Source organism: Mustela putorius, unplaced genomic scaffold (genome assembly GCF_011764305.1).
Source record: "Mustela putorius furo isolate JIRA1106 unplaced genomic scaffold, ASM1176430v1.1 tig00000095_pilon_pilon_pilon, whole genome shotgun sequence".
Taxonomy (NCBI): Eukaryota; Metazoa; Chordata; class Mammalia; order Carnivora; family Mustelidae; genus Mustela; species Mustela putorius.
The window spans coordinates 8822873-8846607 of NW_025421280.1; the positions used below are offsets into that span (position 1 = coordinate 8822873).

At 41.2% G+C, this 23735-nt stretch overlaps 1 protein-coding gene across 3 annotated transcripts in view; it reads left to right on the top strand.

Annotated features, from left to right (window-relative positions):
* ADAMTS9 (ADAM metallopeptidase with thrombospondin type 1 motif 9) overlaps positions 1 to 23735 on the top strand; it is a 163955-nt gene that overhangs the window by 22572 nt on the left and 117648 nt on the right. For all 3 annotated transcript variants that reach the window (XM_013053585.2, XM_013053584.2, XM_004738308.3), the window contains exons 4-11: positions 7152 to 7441; positions 9626 to 9709; positions 9813 to 9928; positions 10807 to 10847; positions 10955 to 11060; positions 15504 to 15650; positions 16916 to 17057; positions 18028 to 18123. In XM_013053585.2, the coding sequence (XP_012909039.1) occupies positions 7152 to 7441; positions 9626 to 9709; positions 9813 to 9928; positions 10807 to 10847; positions 10955 to 11060; positions 15504 to 15650; positions 16916 to 17057; positions 18028 to 18123 (1022 nt within the window). The remainder of the gene's footprint in view (positions 1 to 7151; positions 7442 to 9625; positions 9710 to 9812; positions 9929 to 10806; positions 10848 to 10954; positions 11061 to 15503; positions 15651 to 16915; positions 17058 to 18027; positions 18124 to 23735) is intronic.

Sequence of the window (23735 nt, forward strand, 5' to 3'; positions counted from 1 at the left end):
TTACAACTGGAGTGACTATGACATGGCCTTGGTGCCACTTTCCACTGTTCAACCTGCCTGAATGTGTTTATCTGTACATGCAACGGTTCAGGGTGCAAAGTATTGCATTTTTCTCTGAATGCAAATGTGCTTTTGATTTTTGGAGGTATCATAGGCTTTTCTGGTTTTTTTTTTTTTTTTTGTATTAAGTTTATTGCCCATCTATTCCCCTGCCCCTACCTGTGCATTGCCTCCCCTATTATCAACATCCATCTCCAGAGGGTACCTTTGTTTCAGCTGGTGAATCTACATTGACATGATAATGATTACCTCATCTGGTTGTATCATCATCACCTAAAGTCCATATTTATATTATGATTTCCTCTTAAGTGTTTTATAGTGTATGGATTTGGACAAAAGTTTAAAAATAACATGTATCCATCATTACGATTTCATACAAAGTATTTTCACTGCTCTGAAAATCCTCTGTGTTCTGTCTGTCCATATCTCTGTACCCCAACCTCCGGCAACCACTGATCTTTTACTGTCCTTGCTGTTTTCCTTTTCCAGAATGTCAGATAGTTGGAATCATGCAGCAGAGAGCATTTTTCAGATTGGCTTCTTTCACTTAGCAGTATACGTTTCAGGTTCCTTCATGTCTTTTCCTTCATGTCTTTACATGGCTTGCTAGCTCAGTTCTTTTTAGCCCTGAATAGCATTCCATTGCCCGGTGCTACCACAGTTTGTGTACTGAAGGACATCTTGGTAGCTCCCAAGTGTTAATGATTATGAATACTAGCCATAGACATCCATGTGCAGCTTCTTCTGCGAACATCTCCTCCGGGTAGATACCAACGAGCATGACTGCTAGATCACATGGTAGGTTTAGTTTTGTAAGAATCTGATAAACTATCTTCCAAAGTGGCTGTACCATTTTGCATTCCCACCATCAGTGAATGAGAGTTTCTGTTGTTCAACATCCTTGCCAGCATTTGGTGTTGTCAGTGTTCCAGATTTGGGCCATTGTAGTTGATGTGTGGTGGTATTTTAATGTTGTTTTAATTTACATTTTCTTGATAGTATATGATGTTGAGCATATTTTCATGTGTTTGCCATCTGTGTATCTTCTGTCATTCAACATGCTGTTTTAAGATTGGAACTAGGACAGGTTGCTCATAAGTTATTTAGTTAACTAAATGTAATTAATTTTTGAAGACTCCTCAAAGGAGAACAACCTTGAAAGAATGATTTCCTATTTTTTTAAAGATTTTATTTATTTATTTGACAGACAGAGATCACAAGTAGGCAGAGAGGCAGGTAGAGAGAGAGAGAAAGGAAGCAGGCTCCCCGTTGAGCAGAGAGCCCGATGTGGGGCTCGATCCCAGGATCCTGGAATCATGACCCGAGCCAAAGGCAGAGGCTTAACCCACTGAGCCACCCAGGCACCCCTGATTTCCTGTTTTCAAGCATCATGTCTGAACTCCAAGAAGAGACAAGAGAAGGGTGCAGCCACTTTGGAAAACAATCTAGCAGTTCCCTAAAATGGTAAACATGGAGTTACTACATGACCCAGAAATTACTTCTAGGTATATACCTAAAAGAAATGGAAACATGGACACACAAAAACTTGCACATGGCATGTTCATAGCAGTATTATTCAACTGAGTTGTTAGACCCAAATGTCCAGCAATTAAAGAGTGAATAAATAAAATGTGAAAGAAGCGAGTCACAAGCCACATATTGTAGAACTCCATTCATATGAAGTGACAGAACAGGCAAATCCATAGATATAAAACCTAGATAAGTGCTTTCCAGGGGCTAGAGGAAAAGAAGTAATGGGGAAATGACCCCTAATGGGTACAGGGTTTCCTTAAAGGGCAATGAAAATATCCTAAAATCAGATAATGGTGATGGTTGCACAACTTTATGAATATGTTAAAAACCACTGAATTATACCCTTTAAAAGGGTGAATTTTATGCTTGTATAAATTTTCTCTCCCTCTCCGTTTTTTTAAAGAGAGAGAAAGGACCGGGAGGTCTGAGGGGAAGGGAAAGAGAGAATCTCAAGCAGACTCACCAGTGAGCATGGACCCCGATGCAGGGCTCAGTCTCAGGACTCTGAGATCATGACCTGAGCCAAAATCAAGAGTCGGACATTTGGCCAACTGAGCCACCTAGCAACCCCTATAAATTATCTCTCAATAAAAAGTACTAATAGACAAACCATAAGAGACTCTTAATCTCACAAAACAAACTGAGGGTTGCCGGGGGGCGGGGGCAGGTAGGGAGAGGGTGGTTGGGCTATGGACATTGGGGAAGATACATGCTCTGGTGAGTGCAGTGAAGTGTGTAAACCTGGCGATTCACAGACCTGTACCCGTGGGGCTAATAATATATGTTAATAAAAAATAAAAAATTTTAAAAAGTACTAATATATGTAAAGCTGTGTGTGAGGAAAAGAAAAAAATAAAGGAAGAGCGAAATTACACAATTTGTACTGTGCTTTCCACCAGAGTGACATTTCATTACATAGCCCGTTCTGATAAAATTAGTAGCAAAGTGACATTACCCATTTGAAACACTGGCCTCAATTCTGTTATGCTCCAAGGTCGTTAAAGAGAAATGTGGATGACTTTCTTTTTACCTTAACACCATATGTCTCTTGGTGGAAATTATTCTCTGTTGTTACAGATTCTATTCAGAGGCAAGAGAGTGGAGTAGGTCTACAAGTTACAATTTCCATATTTTCAGTTCTTGGAAACAACGTTCATGCATTTGTAGCCATTGTGAATATCTGAATCTTTAAAGCTCATACTATTTTTAATGCTAAATTTAAAGTTGCCTGTTAAAATGGATAATGTGTTTGAAATTGGTTGAGCTAATTGGGTCATTAAATAGGATAGTAACTTGTTAGGATAAAAGATCAGATGGGTAAAACACCAGGAAGTATTATATATCAGAACACGTTGTTTTTGATTCTGAAGAAGTAATTTTATTCCTGGTTTTTCATGCCACCTAAAGTAGACGGAATTGTTTCTTTGATACACAGATAGATTACTTGTGAGTGAAAAAATGGTCTTCCAGGTATGTTAGAACTTACATGCATTGTTCTGTTATAAATTGTAGTCTTGTTGTGATCAGTGCCTGAATTTTTTCAGCTTTGTTATTTAAGTAAGTAACCCTGTTTCTAGTCAATCTAGTTAGCCTGGATTCCCGTCTAGATATTCCTATGTTACACGTCCCCCCTGGTGAGTCTCTGAGAGTGTATTTTCCCCCCTGAATGGTCAAAAAGAGTGAATACAGCATTTGCTGAGTGTTTTTCTCACTGTAGGTATACTTTTCTTCCAAATAAACCTGGTAAATCAAAATATTTATAGAAGACTCTAAGTAAAGAGTATTTCTTTTTCACAAACTAAGTGACATATTTTCTTTTTTAAACAGCTTTATTGAGATAAAATTCACATACCATACTATTCATCCGCTGCAAGTGTCCGCTGTAATGGCTTTTGGTGTATTTACAGACATGTGTGACCCTCATCACCATCCCTTTTAGAACATCCTTATCACTTGAAAAAGAAACACTGTACGCTTCAGCTGCCAACCCCTGATCTCGCCACCCCACCTCCAACAACTAATCTACTTTCTGTCTCTTTTGATTTCCTAATTGTGAACTTTTGTTTGACTAGAATCATATACTGACTGGCTTCTTTCACATTACTTTATTGATAAAGTTTATCAACATGTTTTATAATAAAAAAGGGCCAATTCACTAGGAAGATTTCGCCATTATGAATATAGGGGCACATTCTAACAGAGCACCACATACATGAAGCAAAAACTGACAGAAATAAAGGGACAAGCTGACAATTCACCAGTAATTGTTGAAACTTTAATACCCCATATTCGGTAATGGTTAGACCAGGGAGGCAGAAAATCAGTAGGAAATAGAAAACTTGGAAGATACTGTACATCAACTACACCCAGCAGATATCTGTACAACACTCTGTGCAGTGACAGCAGAATACAAATTCTTCTGATGTGCATATGGAACGTTCTCCAGAATAGATCATACATGAGACCATAAAAAATAATAAGAAGAATAACTCAGTACATTTAAAAGAATAGAGGTAATACATAGTACCTTTCCTGACTACAGTGGAAAAAAGTAGAGATCAAAAACATTAAAAAATAAGAAGCTCATAAATATGTGAAAAGTAAACAGCATGCTAAAATAACCAGTAGGTCAAAAGGGAGGTTGGAAAATACTTTGAGATGAGTAAGCATGAAGATAGAACATACCAGAATTTATAGGATGCAAGTCAAGCAATGCCTAGAGGGGAATTTAGAGCAATCAAAGGCTCTATTAAGAAAGAAGAAATATGGGACGCCTGGGTGGCTCAGTTGGTTGGGCAGCTGCCTTAGTTCAGGTCATGATCCCAGCATCCTGGGATCGAGTCCCACATTGGGCTCCTTGCTCGGCGGGAAGCCTGCTTCTCCCTCTGCCTCTGCCTGCCATTCTGTCTGCCTGTGCTCGCTCTTTCTTGCTCTTGCTCTCTCTTTCTCTGACAAATAAATAAAATCTATTTAAAAAAAGGAAGAAATATCTCAAATCAATCATCTAATCTTCTCCTTTAAGACAGTCAAAAAGGGGTGGGGGGCTCCTGGGTGGTTTAATTGGCTAAGCATCCAACTCTTGGTTTCCACTCAGAACATGGTCTCAGGGTCCTGAGATTGAACCCCAGCTCAGGCTCCGTGCCCAGCACAGAGTCTGCTTGAGTTTCTCTCCCTGTCTCCTCCTGCCTTTCCCCCTGCTTGTGCTCTCTCTCTCTCTCAAGTAATAAATAAATATTTTTTTAAAAGACACTAGAAAAGAAAGAGAAAACAAAACTACAGCCTGCAGAGAGAAGAAAACAATAAAGATTAGAGCACAAAATAGTGAAATAGAAAGTAGGAGAAGAAGAGAGACTTTAAAGCCTTCGAAACTTTACTGCATATAACAATTAGATTAAGCCTTTATGGAAGACGTTAAACAGGAGTATTTGTTTTTCATAAAATGAATGACACTGTTTCTTAATATATTAAAAACTATGTACTTTTCAACATGGCCACCAAACACCTATTGTAAAAAGCTGGTCTTTGTGAAAATATCCACATGCTCTCTTTTGTTCACTTGAGATTTAACCAAACCATAAGCCCATTTCAATCCTTAGTTTTTGAGAAATCTTGCTCCAATAGAGCACGTTTTAGGCCATTGATCAAACCCATGTCTGATGCCTCATACCACCACTTTCTGCTGTGTGACTTTGGACAAGTTGCTCAACCTCTCTGAGATTTAGTTTCCTCATGTGTAAAGTAGATGTTAATTTTCTCATTTTGAGAGTAATTGTGAGATAACATACACAAAAGAGCCTAGTCCAATGCCTGGCCCATAGTAAGTACTTGATCAGTATGTATTCCATAGTCATTTTGATAACTTAAAAATGGACGGCCTAAATACCCATGTAGCATGGGTATAACATATGTGGATATACTCAGGAGAGACTGGCAGAAAAGAATATGATATTGAATCCTACTGTGTACCAGACTTTGGGCTAGCTCTGTGGGCTATGGCTGGACCACAAAACAAGTTATGAGAGTATGGACTGATTTCAGTATTTAACGCCTGCTAAAATGGGCAAAATATACATCCTGGCCTAAATGGGTTGTTTAGCAATGGTTTTTATGGTCAAATATTTGAACCCTGCAAATAGGAAACAACTCTGGCTTACCCTTTGTTGTTGTTGTTGTTATTCATGTAATAAATTTTATTCTTTGTATCTTAGATAAACATACTTGTCAGTTGTACAACTCTGTGGTCTGTCTTAGACTACAGGGTGCTGGCATTAAAACTTTAAAACACATTTAGGAGATGGTAGGCAAGATAACGGATGAAATTCTGTTTTTACTCCGAGCCTATTTGGGCAGGCACTCTTCATGCTTATTCGGTGTATAGTGTGGTTGATGACTTTGAGTTTGAACATTTTCACCAGCAACACAAGCTTCAAGCCACATTCTGGACCACCGCTTCTCAAAGCATTACCATGAATATGAATCCCCTGGAGGTCTTGTTAAACTGGAGGGTCTGATTTTTCGGGTCTGGAGTGGGGCGAAGGAGTCTGCAGTCCTTACAGGCTTGTAGGGGCTGCTGTGCTGCTGGTCCGCGGACCCCACTTTGAGCAGCAAGATTGTATAGACCTGAGGACGTAGCTAGGCAAGAGTCAGAATGAGTAGAGCTAATCTGGCATTACACACCATGGCCTCCATGGTCTGTTTATCCTCTCTGAGTTTAATCCACTTCCTTAATGGAGCCCTAAACTAAATTAATTAAAACTTCAGAGGCAGGGCACCTGGGTGGCTCAGTGGGTTAAGCCTCTGCCTTCGGCTCAGGTCATGATATCAGAGTCCTGGGATCAAGCTCCACATCGGGCTCTCTGCTCGGCGGGGAGCCTGCTTCTCCCTCTCTCTCTGCCTGCCTCTCTGCCTACTTGTGATCTCTGTCTGTCTGTCAAATAAATAGATAAAATCTTTTAAAAAAAAATTCAGAGGCAATGAATAGCAGTGATTCTATTCTTACATTTCATGTAAGACGTTGATTTCATGAGGTCCTAGAAAAATACCTTGTCATGTGTTCTCTAGAGTTCCTTTGTATGGTCCATTAGCCTGGCCACCTCCCAGGCCTCTTTCTCCTGCATCTCATTAAATATCAAACGTGGTGTGTAGGAAACATCTCCATTTCCATTCTGTAAACCTCAGTACCCTTGCTGGTCCTTACTGTATCTATGGCAAAGAACAGTGAATGGAAACTGCTTACAACCCAGCAAGACTTTGGTTACCAAATGAGAAGAGTCATAGGCAATTGTCTCCCTTAAACTCGTGCCTGATTTCCTAAGACCTTAAGTGAGCATTTATGGAAGCTTCAAGGGAAGCTAATTTCAAGTCACTTAAACCATTTCCTTAGTCACTCAGATGAGAGTGCAGATTGAATTTCTCCCGTAGAGTCCACAGTGTGTAGAACTTGATTTTGTCTATAATTTGACAGCAGAGGCATCATCTTCTAAGATATAGCAAATTAAATTCTTAATATGAAAGAGAAGTGGTCTGAAATGTAATGTGTGCCCTCTGATTTGTTACAGAACACAAAAATAGTCACAGCAAAGACAAGAGGAAAATGAAAACAAGAAGATTGGGAGACAGACCTAGCCTGGCTGAAGATGTGGCTGTATTAAAAGCCAGCCTAGCAACAAAGGCCCTTTCTGCCTATAGTAACAAGACGGACAGCATCAGGGAAAAGAGGACCCACAGAAGAACAAAACGTTTTTTATCCTATCCACGGTTTGTAGAAGTGATGGTGGTGGCAGACTACAAAATGGTTTTATACCACGGACCAAACCTTCAACACTATATTTTAACTCTAATGTCAATTGTAAGTACATTCCAAAGAAGGTGATTTATGAGGTCCCTAAATGTGCCATTGGGAAATGGGTTTCCACCCCGTGCTTTGGAGGATCATTCTCAGGGCTGGCATTTCAACAATTCAGGCAAGTGACTGAAGAGAACATCAGATGATCGATTGGTTGCCTTTTTATAATAACAATAACGGTGACAGGGCGGAGTGTGTATTTTTTTAGACAATGTGCTTCCTAGTTAAAAGACATCATTGCTAATTCTCCTGGAAGCTCTGCTAGGTAGGATTCTCATTCCCATTTTATAGATAAGAAAACCGAGCCTCAGAGGAGTTAGGTCACTTGCCCATGGTCTTGTGAAGCTAGTAAGTGGCTTAGACACTCATGTGACGTCTAGATGGTCCACTTCCCAATCCCAGTGCTCTTTGTCTAACATACACACCTGCGTGGCTAACTATGGGTCTAATTAAGTAGCCTTGGGATGAGGCCCACAGATCTATCCCTCTGTATTTTCCTACTTTCACTTCGAATAGAAAAATCAATAGATTTACATTATTAATAATAATTAGTAATTAATAATAATAATAAAATTAAAAACAGAACCAAAGACTAATCATGAAAAAGAAGTGTCATTTCCTACCCTGGCCCCTTTTCAGAGGCAACTACCATTAAAAGTTTTTTTGCCTATGTGTCTACCAGCACTGCCCAATAGAAACATAATGCAAGCCACATATGTAATTAAAAAAAAAAAGTAACATTAGTGTTAATAATGTATATCAATTCCTGCCAAAATGCTGTCATTTCAAAAATTGCTGATAAGATATTTTAGGTTTTTTTTTTCATCCAAAGTCTTCAAATTCAGTATGTGTCGTACATTCAGCGGCACATCTCATTTTAGACAAGGCACATGTCCAGTGCTCAGTGGCCACATGGGGCAAGTGGCTACCATATTGGATAACATGACCAAATACGTGTGCATATACAATACTTCTCAAACCAAAATAGAACATTCTAATACACCATTTTAAATACTGTTCTTTTCTTTTAAAAATGTTGGAGATTGTTCTATAATAGTGCATACAATCTACCCTCATTCATTTTAGGACTCAACACAGCATTTATTCCAATAGATTGACCTTAATTTATGTAAACCAGAACCTACTTTTAACAAATTCCCCCAAAAGATTGTGAAAAGCAGCTGTGTTTGGGAGCTTTGCTTTAAGAGTTCTTTTTCCCTCTCCCTGGCCTCTGCTTCTCCTTGCCTTCCCCCCTCACTCCTACCAACCGGTCCCTTGTGCTCCCCACCCCACACCTCACCCCACTTGACCTGCACTCCCCCCTCGCTTCCCTTCCCCATGCTCAGCCCCCCAGGCCCTAGCCCTCTCCTGTCCTGGAGGAGGGAGAGGAAAACCTAATCACACCTTGCCCAGACTCAAGTCTATTTTCAGCCCATGAATTCAGACCCCTCAGGAGAATTTCAGTTATGAGCCTGGGTTTTGGGTCAGATTGATGTAGGTTGAGCATTTTGGCTCTGCCACTCAGCATGGTCTATAGTCTTGGGAAAGTTACTTAAATCCTCTGAGCCGTAGTTTTCTCACCTGTTGTGCAAAGATTGTGATAGCCTAGAGTTTTGCTCTGGGGACCAAATGCCGAAGTGTGTGCAATTTTCAGCAAGGATCTAGTAACACAATAAGCATTCAATGAACGTTAACTCTCACAGTTAATGATAATAATGAAAACCAACCCAACCCAACCCAAACCAAACCAAATGGGTTACTAGGTTGTGAAGCACACAAAGGAGAGTTAAACATGAAGAACAGCTGTATTAGCAACGTACTCAATGTGAGATTCCATACTTGGGCAATCTGGGACTTCTACTGGGATGAAAGAGCTTGATCAAAAATAAATATCCAGTGTTATATGAATATCCAAAGAACTGTTAAGTTGTGTGGCAATGCAGTTTCCGAGGAAAATGCTTTGAAATTTAAACTTGTTGGGATTCATTCTTATCTGAAACTGCCATCTATGAATTTTTCAAAGAGAGTGTTAAGAAATGTTTGTTGAGTGAATGCAAATTCGAACCTACCAAATGCATATGTTTGCATGAAAACATGGAAAGAATTGGAGCCAGGGCGTAAGAAGTGAATTGCTTATTGCTTACACAGAGTTCACAATTAACCTTGAAAAATTTATCTCGGTTGCAGGTAGCCTCTATCTATAAAGACCCAAGTATTGGAAATTTAATTAATATTGTTATTGTGAACTTAGTTGTGATTCATAATGAACAGGTAATCAAGTTTTTTTTTTCTTCTTTCTTGTACATGTATCCGAAATGGCATGTCTCATTGGTGTTGGTACAATGGGCCAATCATAATTCTTTTCTGCATTTAGGAAGGACCTTCCATTTCTTTTAATGCCCAGGCAACTTTAAAAAATTTTTGCCAGTGGCAACACTCGAAGAATTCTCAAGGTGGAATCCAGCATGATACTGCTGTTCTTGTAACCAGGTATATGGATTTCTCATTCCTCAAATCTTCCAGTTTTCCAGTCATGTTGGTCGGACAAGGTCATATATTCTTGGTAACCAGCCCCTCGCATAAGGTTCACAAACCCTTAGTCCTGTGCATTGCAGGATGTTCAACAGCATCTACAGTCTCTTCCTACTACCTATCAGTAGCCTCTCCTCTCGATTGTGATAACCAACAATGTTTCTGGGGTTGGGGGAGCAAAGTCATCCCGATGGCATAACAGGAGCCAACAGGTGCCAAGAAGGCAATCGATATGTCAGGTGGGCCCAACAGTAAACACCCTTAGATGAAAGGCAGATGCTCTTCAGATGGAGCTGGTTGTTACCACGCCACAAAGGCGTCTGGTGTCGCCAACTTCTGTAATTTTGCAAAAAGTCAGAAATTCGGGTTTTTCTTTGAAGTGAAATCTTCCAATTTTTACATGGTAGTGACAAACTCAAAGCTATTTAAAATGCCGTGTAGGGCAACAAAGAAGAGTGCTGTCCTGGTTGTAATTCCCCTTGGCCACCTTGGAGAAAGTCACAGTCACTGACTAGTAGGTGAGCTGATGCCATAGGTATTTAGAGCCTTTTCAGGAACACACAGTAGGAGGGAAAGCCCAGGTTGGAGAGGTTTTTCACTGACTCTATAGCTCCCCCTGTGGCAGAAGAAATCCTCGATGTAGCTTTTAATCCCTATGTCACTGGTTCCCAAGCTTTTTTGAGTTAGAAACCCTCCGCCTCGTCAGTTTCCTCTTTGTAACCTCCTCCCCCGCAAGGTGGGCGCTGTAGTGAATGTCTAGAAGACAGTCAACTGTTTACTTGTGTTGACATTGACTCTTTGATGTTATCATGGCCCTAAGTCTGTTTTGCTTTCAGACAGGATATCTGCAGAGCTCATGACAAGTGTGATACTTTAGGTGAGTCTCCTATGCCCCTCCTCTAGGGCTACAACACTTTCCTGCATTTTTATTCCAAGCCACAATTGCTTTTTCAAGTAAATCCTTCTTCGCTTTCCTTTGAACAGGTCTTGCTGAGCTGGGCACCATCTGTGATCCCTACAGAAGCTGTTCTATTAGTGAAGACAGTGGATTGAGTACGGCTTTCACAATAGCCCATGAGCTGGGCCATGTGTATGTTTCCTTTTTGCATTTTCATTTGATTCCAAGTGACCTAAAACTTTTCTTCCTTTGCATCAGGGAGTATCCCCTTGACCTGAGAGAGTGAAAGTCACTTCTTGAATCATAACAGAAATTTCAGGGTTGAAGAGCCTCAAAACTAGTTGACTCTAGAAAGCTGAGTGGCACAGTGCCCGCTCTTTACCCATAGCTGACGTGCATCTTGGGTTTAACCACACACATTTTCTGGGCAACATCCAACATCTAGTCTTCTCCTTTCCTGCTGGGAATTGGAGGAATGAGCCCTTTCCAGCCCACCCACTGAAGCAGAGCATTCATTAGCTTAAGAAACTTTCCTGAGTAACATCTTTATCTGGAAGGGTCTCCCTCCATTGCCTTCATTCACAAGATTTTCCAAAATCCAGATGGTTCCTAACTGTAAATAGACAAGGCTTTCATTCAGACATCCAGCCTCTGGATGCAGTGAGGTCCCTCTTTTAGAGAAGAGATTGAGCAAAAGATACAGAGAAGAAAACATTTCCTAACTATAGTCACTTAGTTTCATTATGAAATTGGCTTTTCCTTTTTATTCTTTAGAAACAGAGCATAGCTAGAACGTGAGGTGAAACAGTGTAAATTCACCAAGGAATTATTCTGATTTTGGATCTGTATTGTTTTCTTTTTAAAGTGATTTAATTACCCTTACTTTTAAAAATAATTTTCTCAAAAGATGTCACAGATATAGTTGTATGTTGATTTCTATGTCTGTGTTAACCTTGTTTAGAGGCAAATAATCTATTAAGCAAGTTTTTTATTCAACAAATGCTTTTTGAAGGCACCTATGTGCAGTGTGCTATTCTAGAAGTGAAGCAAGATGCATATATAGAGATATCTCCAATTTAGTTCAACATATAATAGGTATATTTTGAAACTAGGAACCTTCAAGCATATTTTAAGAAAACACCTGTTTTCTTTTCTGCGAAAAGAAAACCCAGTATTTATAGCACAAAAGAAGCATGGCTTTCATTAAGCAGTTGTGGTGGGCCAGAGTCCTGCTTAGTCAGCTTCCTCTCTCTCTCTCCTTGATTTCTGAAATATTTTTGTGAAACTCAAGGATTTCTTGGAGCTCAGTTTGAAAACTGATCTACCAGCATTTCCCAATACACAAGGGCTCCAGCACAATTCCAAGAGAATGGTCTGGAGGGGCAGAAAAAGGAGGTTTATAGTCAATTCATTAAAAAACAATTTTTTTTTTCTTCCTGGTCTAGCCCTGCTTAGAGTCACAAGGCTCAGCAACATAAAGTAAAGGCTCTGACAAGTCCTGTATTAAAATAAACTGCTTAGTTTTCTTTAACTCAGTTTTCCCAAACTTATTTTAATAGGCTCTTTTGGGGATTTTTGTTTGTTTTGCATAAAATCTAGTAAATTCCTTTAGACCTTTAAATAGGAGGTATAGATTTGACCATGAAGAATAGGGTGGCATTTCAACAAGGCAGCCATTCCTGCCTCAGGAGACCAGAGTGAGGAAAGTTAGAGTTGGAATGTATCCAAAGGGCTAGAGTTTCTGTGATTAACAGATTAGCCATCACGTATAATCTACAGTTAAGAAAGGTATACTATAAAGTATACTACTGTATAGGTATACTATAAAGAAATATCGTTAATTTCTTCCTCACAGGAGCTTAGAAATTCCTTTTAGGATAGCTGGTTTATAAAGTTGACATTTTAAGGACAGTGAGAATTTTAATTAGCAAAAACTAAATATTTTCAGCCACAGAGAGCCTCAGCTGTGTGACTATACAGTTAACAAACATCTCCCAACACAAAAACCATGTCTCTGGCATTGGTCTAAGAGTTTTTACTTACATTAGGTCCCTAATGGTAGATATCCCCACATGGTAGATATCATGTCCCTGTCAAACGACCTCAGCAATATTAAATCGCTTCAAGTCTGTTTGTTCATGCTGGGGTACCATGTAGTATTGAGGTACCAGCTCTAACAGGGAGACTGGGAGCCAGATACTCAAATTCTGGACTTAATTGTGCTAATTCTGCATTGTCTTTGGTTTGAGAAAAATGTATGCTCTGTCCCTCACTATTAGGTGGGATTAATATATATGCATGTCATCTGAGAGAGGTGTCAGGAAGTTTTCTAAAAAATGAAATAATTGGGAAATGGTGAGAGTTATTAGCTAAATGAGAAGTAAATTTCTAGCCCAATAGGGAATTCTTTTCGTTTTGGTGCTTTGTCTCATAGAGTTAGGTTTGCTTATATTTAATGGAGTATGAATATCTTTTTTTAAAATTTGCTACAGTACTTTGTAGCAGATTTTCTAATGAACTTCTTAAAGATGTAAACATTAAGTTGTTACAGTCATGACTCATGACTCTCTGATAACATAAAACCCTGCTGGGGGAAAAAAGCTATCGATCTTGTATTTGTTGAGTATCATTGGACGCTTCAAAAACAAAACAAAACAAATCAAAAAAACAGCTCCTACCTTCTCATACCTGCTTCCAGAGGCACAAAATCTGAGTTGGGGGAGGAATCTGGAAAGTAACTGAATCTTTCCTGGATACAGGGATTCTTACACGACCTTCCTGAAAATCTTCCACAATTTGTCTAATAGGAGGGAATATGCTTTATATGTATTCCAAAACACAGGGGTTTTTAAATCAGGCTGGAGTGGTTTCCAATGCCAGCTCCTTCACCCCATCACCCTTGTGACCTTAAACAAGTAATTCGGTCTCTCTACAACTCGACTCGTATTTTCTCATCTATAAAATGCAGATCATAATAGCACTTTTCACATAAGGTAGTTAAATGAAATAAAGCATCTAACCCAATTAACACATTGCCTGGTATGTTGTGAATGCAAAAAAAAAAGTCTCAGTTCTTATTTTTTAGTAAGTGCTCAGTGAATATTACAGTCTAGCCCCTGCTGTGAGCAAACGTGCCTGACATTTGAATGAAAAGAAGTTCTCTGTTGGTTTGATGAAGTAAACTTGATTTTATCTGGGCATGTTTGGGGTGATGAGTAAACGCCTTCTTCACACCACAGAAAAACAACCAACCATGATTTGAGGCTCTTGCATGGGTTGGGTTTCCCACTGTAGGTGTGACACTGACTTTGCAGTTGGGAACAGGAAACAGGGGCATTCTTTTAAGAAAATAGGCTCTTAAGCCTGAAAACCCACTATTCTTTTTAACCTAGACCGATGAAGGTTTTCTGTCTCGTAATTTCCATCTGGCAATTATTCCTGTGGGCCATTATTGAAGAGCCCAAGTTGTTTGAGAAGAAAAAGAAAACCATACCCAGGAGAAATGAATGGAATGGACTTGACAGGCTGTGATTCCAGGTTTCAGATTCACATGGAATACATGTCCATCTTCTGTCTAGCTCGCTGATCTCCCTGATGCAAGATGAACTAGTGGAGTGGATTCCCCGCTAAATGCAAAATGATCCCCATGCACCAATTTTGTGACGGAGGAGGCATCCAGAGAGGACATCCCCTCTGAGTTCATGAGTTCATTACCAGAGCTGAGAATGGCATGTGGGTCATAGAACTGATGTTTCTAGATTGAGAAATGCTTCCTATCATTCCCCCCACCCCATTTCCTCCAGCGAAGCCAAGAATGGCAAGTATGTGTTAATGCCGCTGCGGAGTTCCCTCCCAGGCCTGAGAGGACATTGGTACTCCATCATAGCCTTTTCTCAGGGCAGAACCTGGATTCGTTTCAGAATCCTTTTGTGCCCAACTTTTGAGGAAGCAGTACCAATCCATCGGCGTTGGCAGGAGGCATGAAACGATTTGCCCCGTCTGCGTTAAGCCGGTGGAATTGGCATGCTTCTAGTTTCTACGCTTTCAGCTTTCCTTAATGGGTTTTATTGTGCACGAACTTCCCATACCTTTATAATGATATACCTGCGTGGCTGTGTCATTTGTCAACCTAACCCCAAAGGAGATGTCAAGACCCATAGTGAGCCTCTTATTAGAAAGTTTTTGGCTTCAAGGTTTGACACTTGAAGGACTCTTTATATTTGCAGTGTTATCATAACTTGCCAAATTCTTGACTCTATAAGTTGGCCTTGAATGGCTTATTAGGAATTCCCACTACTGTATTCTAGCATGAACTATAGCACGCTCGGAGCGTCTGCAATTCCAAAAAGGACTCTTAACCCAGCTAATGCACCCTGTGATGTCATTTTTTATATATATATATATATATACATTAAAGGCACTTTGTATTAACTTGGGTGAGAATCACGTTCTCTGCTCCACTCCCTCTTCAACCCTCTAGGAAGTTTTCTCCTGCTCCCCAGGATGTGGGTTCCTATTCAAAATGCAGAAGGCAGTCAACATTTTTCTCTTGGACAGGTGCCTCCTTGAACCAGTGATAAGAACTCGGTGCTTTGGTATTCATTGTCGTCCCTGTCTTTGTGTCTTTGACCTTAGGTTTAACATGCCTCATGATGACAACAACAAGTGCAAGGAGGAAGGCGTCAAGAGCCCCCAGCATGTCATGGCTCCGACGCTGAACTTCTACACCAACCCCTGGTTGTGGTCAAAATGTAGTCGAAAATATATCACTGAGTTTTTAGAGTAAGACTTCAACTTTCTTTGAGCCCGGGCTTCTAGTGTCTGGTCTCCGGGTAGCGAGCTCCTTGTGGGAAAGAAAATGTAGAGTCAAGCATTCCTTTGGCGTTGTTATTTTTGTTGACATTCCTGGGAGGAGGTAAAAAAAAAAAAAAAAAAAAAAAAAAAAAAAAAACAACCTCTCTGACATCTGTGCCGTTCCTCTCCTGGCCCGAGTTTCGAAGATTACAGACGGAGCTCAAGAGAAGGCCGGGATCTTAAAGCAAATATGTAAATGTGGCTTCATTCTTGGTGAAGTGATGAATTCTGTTCGGGCCTTGGGGGGGAGGACCCATGAATGTGAAGAGGCGATGAGGGAAGGCCACAGAATTCTTGTGGTTCTGACTTAGTAATTTTGGCTCCGAAAAGGAGAGGGTGGCGAGATGACCCACAAGAGGGTTATGGGGGTGGGTGAAGATCACACAGACCGCCATGTGGTTGAATTAAGAACATTCTTCCTCTGTCTCTCTCTTTCCCTCCCTCCCTCTCTCTCTCTCTCCTTCTTTCTTTTCTTTCTCTTGGTTTCTTTTTTAAGCTTCCTGCCAGGCAGCGCAAAGATCCAATTACATTATACAATATCCCCGTGTCACAGATTCATGGCTCTTCTCTCCCAGCTGTACGAAAGGTTAAGTGATGGTCCAAGGTCACTGGGTGTCTATTTCTCCAGCCACGGGGAAGTGGGGCCTTATTAATCAGAACTCACCAGGTGTGAATTTTCCAGAAGAGGTGTTTGCAGAAAAGTGAAAGAACTCGAGGGTTGCTGTTTTTCTCGCCAACCAGATGGCCTGAAGTCTTTCTTCTTAGAGTTGTTGATTCACCCACTCTTCTACTCAGCAAACATTTACCAAAGACCTGTTGCTATGGTGTTTAGAGCCCCAGGCTTGGGTGAAAAAGACGCTATCTTTGCCCCTAAGAAGCTTACAGTCTATTGGAGAGGAGAGTAAAAAATAAGCAGATTAATTGCCCCAAACTGTGACAAACGCTGTAAAAGCTGCATGTTTCCTACTGACTGTTTTGTGTGGAGAGCCAGTGGTTCCTCAGACGAGTATACACCAAAAATGGAGCTTCCGCTTTTGGATGTTAGCCTGGGACATAAAGAATAAAGCACATCCGATAAAGGAACTGTCCTCTCTACCTTTAATATGGCGGGATGGCCTTGACTTTCATCTGGACCCCTTAACAGCCCCTTCTCGTCATGGCTCTCACCATCTGTGTTTTTCTGCTTTCCATAGCACCGGTTACGGCGAGTGTTTACTTAATGAACCTGAATCCAGATCCTACCCTTTGCCTCCCCAACTGCCAGGCCTCCTGTACGACGTGAATAAACAATGTGAATTGATTTTTGGACCAGGTTCTCAGGTGTGCCCATACATGGTAAGTGTTTGGGGGCCACTTCTGCCCCTGTCCATTGATTCTGGATGTTTTTAATCCACGGTTTCCCAAGGGCTTCTCACTCTCACGTAAACCACGGGTGGCCAAGTGGAGAATGGTCCATTGACCATTAATGACCACAGACATAAGGACGATGACGATCAGCTGTGACAGCGCTCGCTGTTAAATGGTGCTTTACCTGTGCATTCTCACTTCTCTGTCGTGATGGCCCAGAAGGGAGATGTCATTACCATTTTCATTTTGCACGTGGGAAACTGAGATTCAGAGAAGACAGGGGGATCAAGCCAGTAGTGGCGTAGCTCAAACCTTTCCTCTCCTCGGCTCCTTTCATCCCCACTGACTTGTCTGGATGACCTTTATAACAGGGACTCTTCTAGATTCGGTAAAGGTCATTCATGAGACAAACCTGTGTCCCTGTTGTAGCTTGTCAGGGCTGTGCCCTCTGACCCCATGGGGCTTGAAATCATTTCTGGCAATAGGTAGCTTAACTGATGAGTGTGGGATATTTTAATGTGTATGTTGTGGACACTTGGACCAATGATACCCCGTGGTTATCAGGAGGCAAATGGACAAAAATGTGCTTTTCTGAGGTACCCCACTCTCTTCCTTTGGGTGTCTGGTTGGTGGTTTTGGTGGGAGAGACATTGGAAATACCAGGGGAATTGTGAAGTACACTGATTCCATGGAAAGAATAAAAATTTTTAAGTGAAACTCACCCCAGATGATATTCCTTTCTGTGTTTCCCATGATAGCAAACATCACCCTTTTACCCCACCTGAAGTCCTGCTAGACGTAGCCCTTGGAATATTTTATCAATCATCATATGGAGAAAAAAATGTGTTTGTAACCTATGCTATCTTGTTGGCAAAACATTAGTTGAAAGCAACCCTTGCCTGGTTCCATATCATCTAATCACATTGTCACTGGTTTGTTGTTTAACCAAACCGAACAGATGCAGTGTAGACGACTCTGGTGCAATAATGTGGATGGAGTATGCCGGACTCAGCACACACCCTGGGCAGACGGGACTGAGTGTGAGCCCGGAAAGGCAAGTAACACCCCAGGGGTAGCAGAAGTGGGCACGATTTTAGCTGTCGTTTTAGTCACCGTTGTTTAGAGTATACAACACAGTGTGTTTCAGCATGTGTCATACTTTTGGGGGGTAAGAGGTTCAATTTTGCTTTGGAAAATTATGAGAACTTACATTCTAGGATAATACTGATACAAGACACAGAGCGAGCATTATTGCCTCAATTTGGAAAACATCCTTTCTCTCATTTTAACGTTCCTGCAATCCCAACACGCTGTTTGGTTTAACGCGAGACAGTGTTTCTTTTCTGCTTTGTCTTTTTTGTCTTTGTCTTCTCTTTGTCTGTTTTTGGGGCGGCAATGGAAGGCTGGCTTTTAAGTTGATGGAGCATCTTAAAATCAAGGAGACACAGGGGCACCTGGGTGGCTCCGTCATCTGAGCCTCTGACTCTTGATTTTGGCTCAGGTCACGATCTCAGGGCTGTGGGATGGAGCCCGCGTCGGGCTCCACGCTCAGCACAGGCTCTGTTTGAGATTCTCTCCCTCTCCTTCTGTCCCTCCCCCAGCTCATGCTCGCTTGCTCTCTCTCTCTCTCTCTCAAATAAAATAAATGAAATTTCAAAAATCAAAGAAACACAGAAATACAGCAAACTTCCTTTGTTCACTACTGGGATACCAGGCTTTTTCCAGCCTGCGTTGGTCCCTTTAAAGAGCTGTGATGTCACCTGGTAAATATGCAAATGTATGTTGTGAGTTGGTTATAATGATTCCCACTTACTTGTTAATAACCAAAAATAAATAAAAATCTGTTCCTTATACAGCCTGGAAATAACAATGCCCCCCCACACCTAGGAGTATGACTCATACAAACTTCTGTACCTGGTATCCATCTAGAAACTAAAAACTTGCTATATTATCATCATCACCATCCAAAACATGGGCTACTTAAAGTTTTAGATCTAAACCTGATTTTTTTTAATCCCTATGGCAAAGGGCATTCTTTCTCTCACCACTCATGCTATCCCTGGGCTATATTCTGAGTGTGTTGACATCCTTACATGTATTTTTCCTTTCTTCTCTCCTCCTCCCATGGTCCACTTCACTCACCTCTAATATCCTGTTCTCTTCTTCTTTGCCTCCACTTTGGAGGAATGAGTAGCACTCAGCATGTTTCTATGGAAGGGGTCCTCAGAAGTGATCGACTTGAATGCTCCCTTCCCCGATTTTATATTTTATTTATTTATTTATTTATTTTTTAGGGCAGTGTCCCCACACTCCAGCCCCTCCCCACCCCACATTCCTCCTTTGCTTTGTCTGAAGGGGCCAGAGAGTCTCCCTATAATTGCAGTACCTCGGGCTCACTGAGCTCCTCTGTCTCCAGTGCTCAAGCAGGAGGACCAGTGGCTTCCTTACCCATCTGCCTTGGTGATTGTAAAGTGATGTGAGCTGGAGGGTATGAATGTTATTTGAAAAATTATAAAGTTCTGTCCACAAAAAATTAAAAACGACAATGAAGCTGATTTTATACTTGACTTACTTGGAGACTAAATCAGCTCATGTTCTCACTTCTTGATGGCTAAGACCTCAGCAGCAGAGAATATAGCTTTGTCCAATGAACAGACCAACCGAAGCTATGTATGATCATGGACACTACAGCTTTTGCACCTTTCATAAGCATAAGAAGAGATAGATGTCCTTAGCCAGGAAGAATTTTTCGCTTTTTGTGGAACATTTAACTTAAGCGCTTTGATGGCCAGAAGATCATAGATTTGAGTGGGATTGTGGTTCTCAGGTTTCCTTGACAACCATTAAGCATTCATTCATTCTTACAAAATGACAATGTGGCCTCCGAGTCCTGCTTAAAGCACAGTGACCCAGACAGGTGCTAGCAGCTGATGTAAGATGACAACAGACTATATACCTCATTGATAACTGGATTAGTTGGCTTGAGTCTGAGCCTGCCCACTCTATTACTTAAATTAATTCTCTTTGAGCTCAGAAAAATCACTGGGCTTGTGTTAAGGTTCTTTGCCAGTCTGAGGCACCCACCTACTAAGTCTGTTTCTGATATATGTTATTGCTGGAAAAACCGTAACAAAGAGTTTCGGTACTAGGATGAAGTGAATTATGTTCCGTAACATTGTGGCAGACAGGCTACCAACCTCACCATAGCCAGTGCCGTATCTCAGTCATCCTCCAACAGAAAAGAATTCGGGAGAAAGTCTGTTGTATCTTTTTCCAATCTTCTGTTTTTGTAACAGAAGCAGGAGATAAGGGATTGCAGGGTAATCTTATACCTGAGGGATGGGGAAATTTGGAGGTCTTTCAGAAGTCATTTTCCTTGTACGCTTGTGTTTGGCAAGAGCAAGAGACTTCAAGGCATTCCAAAGGGCAGGACACTTAGAGAAGTAACTATGCGGAGAACATGATAGGTACGTGGGTAGTTCTGTTTTAGAAAAAGTGGCCAAGCCTAGCAGCTTTTATTAAAAATGCGGCCATATGTGTGTTTGTTTTCCTGAAGAGCATTTATGCATGTTGCAAACACAGAAGATGGTGTATCTGTTGGCATAGGAATTCTTTGTGTGTTTTTTTTTGTTTTGTTTTTGTTTTGTTTTGTTTTTTGTTTTACTTTTGTTTTTGTTTTATTTTTTTGAATTGGCAGTAAAACCATATGCCTTTTCTCCAACTAATTTGGATTCCCTTTGTGGTGGGCTTAATTTTTCCTTTTTTTTTTTTTTTTTTTGTTTCTTTCTCTTCTTTCTGCCCTGCTCCCTCAGCAGTGATCTGTCTTGGGCTGCTGACACAATGTTATTTTGATGAATGACTCTAATTCTCTTTATTTTCTCCATTCTCTTGTTAAGCCCATTAACATTTCATTTTAACCCCGTTCGTGAGTCTGAGGTTTGAAACTCTTATTTTAAGCTTTCTTGGGACAAAATGGACCTCCAAGTCCCTCTTCCAAACTCCTTAAAAAAGATGTGTTTAGGTAAAATACCATTTAAATGGTTCTAGATGCTTTTAGAAAAGGTTGACTATTGTTTGGCTAGGACTGTACCAGCTCCTTATTGCTTTGTTACGATGTGGTGGCTATTCCAGCACGCAAGTATTGTTTATCGAATTTGCCTGCTAAAATAAGGTCATTGTGGTAAATATCTCCCAAAGAGCCCTGATTTCCAGCCTCTGTCACTTCAGGCACTTCTCCTATTCTTCTCAGCTCTTCTTGTCATTCCCTTTCTACCTATCAGTGGTCATATCAGTAAGGAACATTTGATTTGCAGACCAGTTTTTAATTAGAAGTATAGGAATATCTCATTACTTTGTAGGATTTATAAAATGTGTTTCTAGCAGGAAGATTTGAGGGCTGAATCTGAGGGTCATGTTCTATGACTCCAATTGAATATTAATTAAGAATTTTGTTTAGGTGAGATCCAGTTATAGTAATGTAATCAAATTGGCTCTTTTTTTCTGACACACACAAAAAAACTAGTCCCAAACTAGGCAGGTTATGGGACTGTTGTGGCAGCTCCATAAATCTAATTTCTTCCTGTTCCATTATCATATGCAAATGAACTTCATCCTCAAGGTCACAGAATGGCTGTAGCAACTCCAGCCATCAAGTGGGAGTTCCAGGCAGAATGAAGCCAAGGGGCAGGGGACAAAGAGGCAAAAGGACCTTCCTAGGAATATCAGCCAGTGAAGTCTGCTGACATCTCTTTGACTACTCTTATCTGTACAAGGCTCTAGGAAAATAATGTAGTCTATTTCCAAGGAGAACAGAGAGACTGGATATCGGGTGGACAACTTGGGGGTCTCAGCCTCACCTAACCATGTCATTAATCTTGCTTTTATTTTAATTTTTTCTTTGTTTACATGCCAAAATCAGTGTCCCCATTTGCTCACAATTGAGAGGCAGCATGTGTCACAGTGAAGAGTGCACACTTGAGTCAGACTGTGTTTCGATCTCAGCTCTGCCCCTTACTGATATTTGGTATCAACCTGTCTGTGCCTCCGTTTTCTTTTCAGTAGAAATGGGGGTGATAAGAGTACCTATTTTATAGTGTGCTAGGAGGACTATGTTAATATCTATCTATGCTTAGAACACTGCCTGACCAATACTAAGAGCCCTGAGAATGTATTTAAGTCAGGTCCTCTATGTGTTTCACTGTATACTAGGTACTTCAGATGTGCTGTGTCTCATGTTCTACTCAAGACAACTTTGGCATGTTGGTCTCCATTTTTTAGGAACACTGTAGGAACAGTCAGGAACTCACCTAGGGTCACAAGGTTAGTCTGTGGGAGAGACCTGGCTCCCCACTTGGCCTGCCAAGCTTTGGCCTTCCAAGACCTCCGCTGTCCAGTATAGCCTCCAGCAGCTACAAGTGCCTAGTGAACCCTTCAAATGTCACTCTGAACCAAGATGTGCTTAAGTGAAAATACACACCAGGTGTTAAAGACCTAGTATGAAAAAAAAAATGTAAAACAAAAAACAACCATAATTTTATATTGATTCCATATAGAAATAATAATGTTCAGCTATTTTGAGCTAAATAAAAGGTATTAAAATTCATTTCAGTTTTCCTTTTACTTGTTTTAATGTGGTTTCTAAACATTTAAAATAAATTTTAAAACATGTGGCTTCTGGCACGTTCTCGCTGGATGGTGGAGCTGCAGACCCAGGCTACCTCTCTCATTTGTTTTTATGTGCGTATGTTCCAATAAATGTTCACGACCCCCGTAAAGACCATTGTGAAGAGGATGTCCGAGAGTGACGTCACCCCCTCTACCTCTGCCCACATTTCTTGGGCATAGAAGTGCCCAGGATCTTTGAATGTAGAACCTTTTAAGCCTTAGCCACACAGCCCAGGGACAGGGGACATCCTCAGACACCCCAGCAGAGTTGTTGCAAGAGAGGACGCTGCAAAACAGAGAAAGCTTAATTGTGCTCTCGGAATAATCGTTCACCGAGGCTTCTGTGCGGCTGCCCCTTGCGTTGGGGACCTTCACCTGTGCCTTACTTGTCCGCTTTCCCAGCGCACTCTCCCACCCCCGGCCGCTGTGGGTCTGCCTTTGCCTGTGGCCTCCCTGCAGATAAATCACGGCAGCCGGCCATCACCAGCTCCACTTGAGAGATCTGAGCGAGCCGCGGGGCGTCACCTCCTGCCGCCCCTGCCTCCACTCCGCTTTTGTCCGCTGCTCAGTGACCTCGGCTTTGTGTCAGGGCCTCACACCCCAACAATGGCAGAGGGTTGAAATGGGCTTCTCCGAATCCCTTGTCCTGCTGAGGAGTTTTATTCTGTTTTGTTTCGTCTTAAGCATCATGGCCTTCTTCCTGCTGTAGGCTGGAGACTCTGAAGCCATGAGTCACAAAAAAGCCATAAAGTTTAGGGCTGTCGGTAATCTGTCCATTTTGCTCTGGTCTCATCCTGTGTGCTTTGGTGAAGTGAGTTTATGGGAATCATGTAACTTGCTTTTTTTTTTTTTTTTTCCTCTCCCACCTAATTAAAATTGGCTTTTCAAATCCGCAGGGAGCAATAAAATATATTTTACCGGGCTCCCAGCGTCTCTGAGCCTTCTTAATGGAGAGACGCTCTACAAATCCAGGAACTCGTGTTGGCCCCGTCTACAACCAGT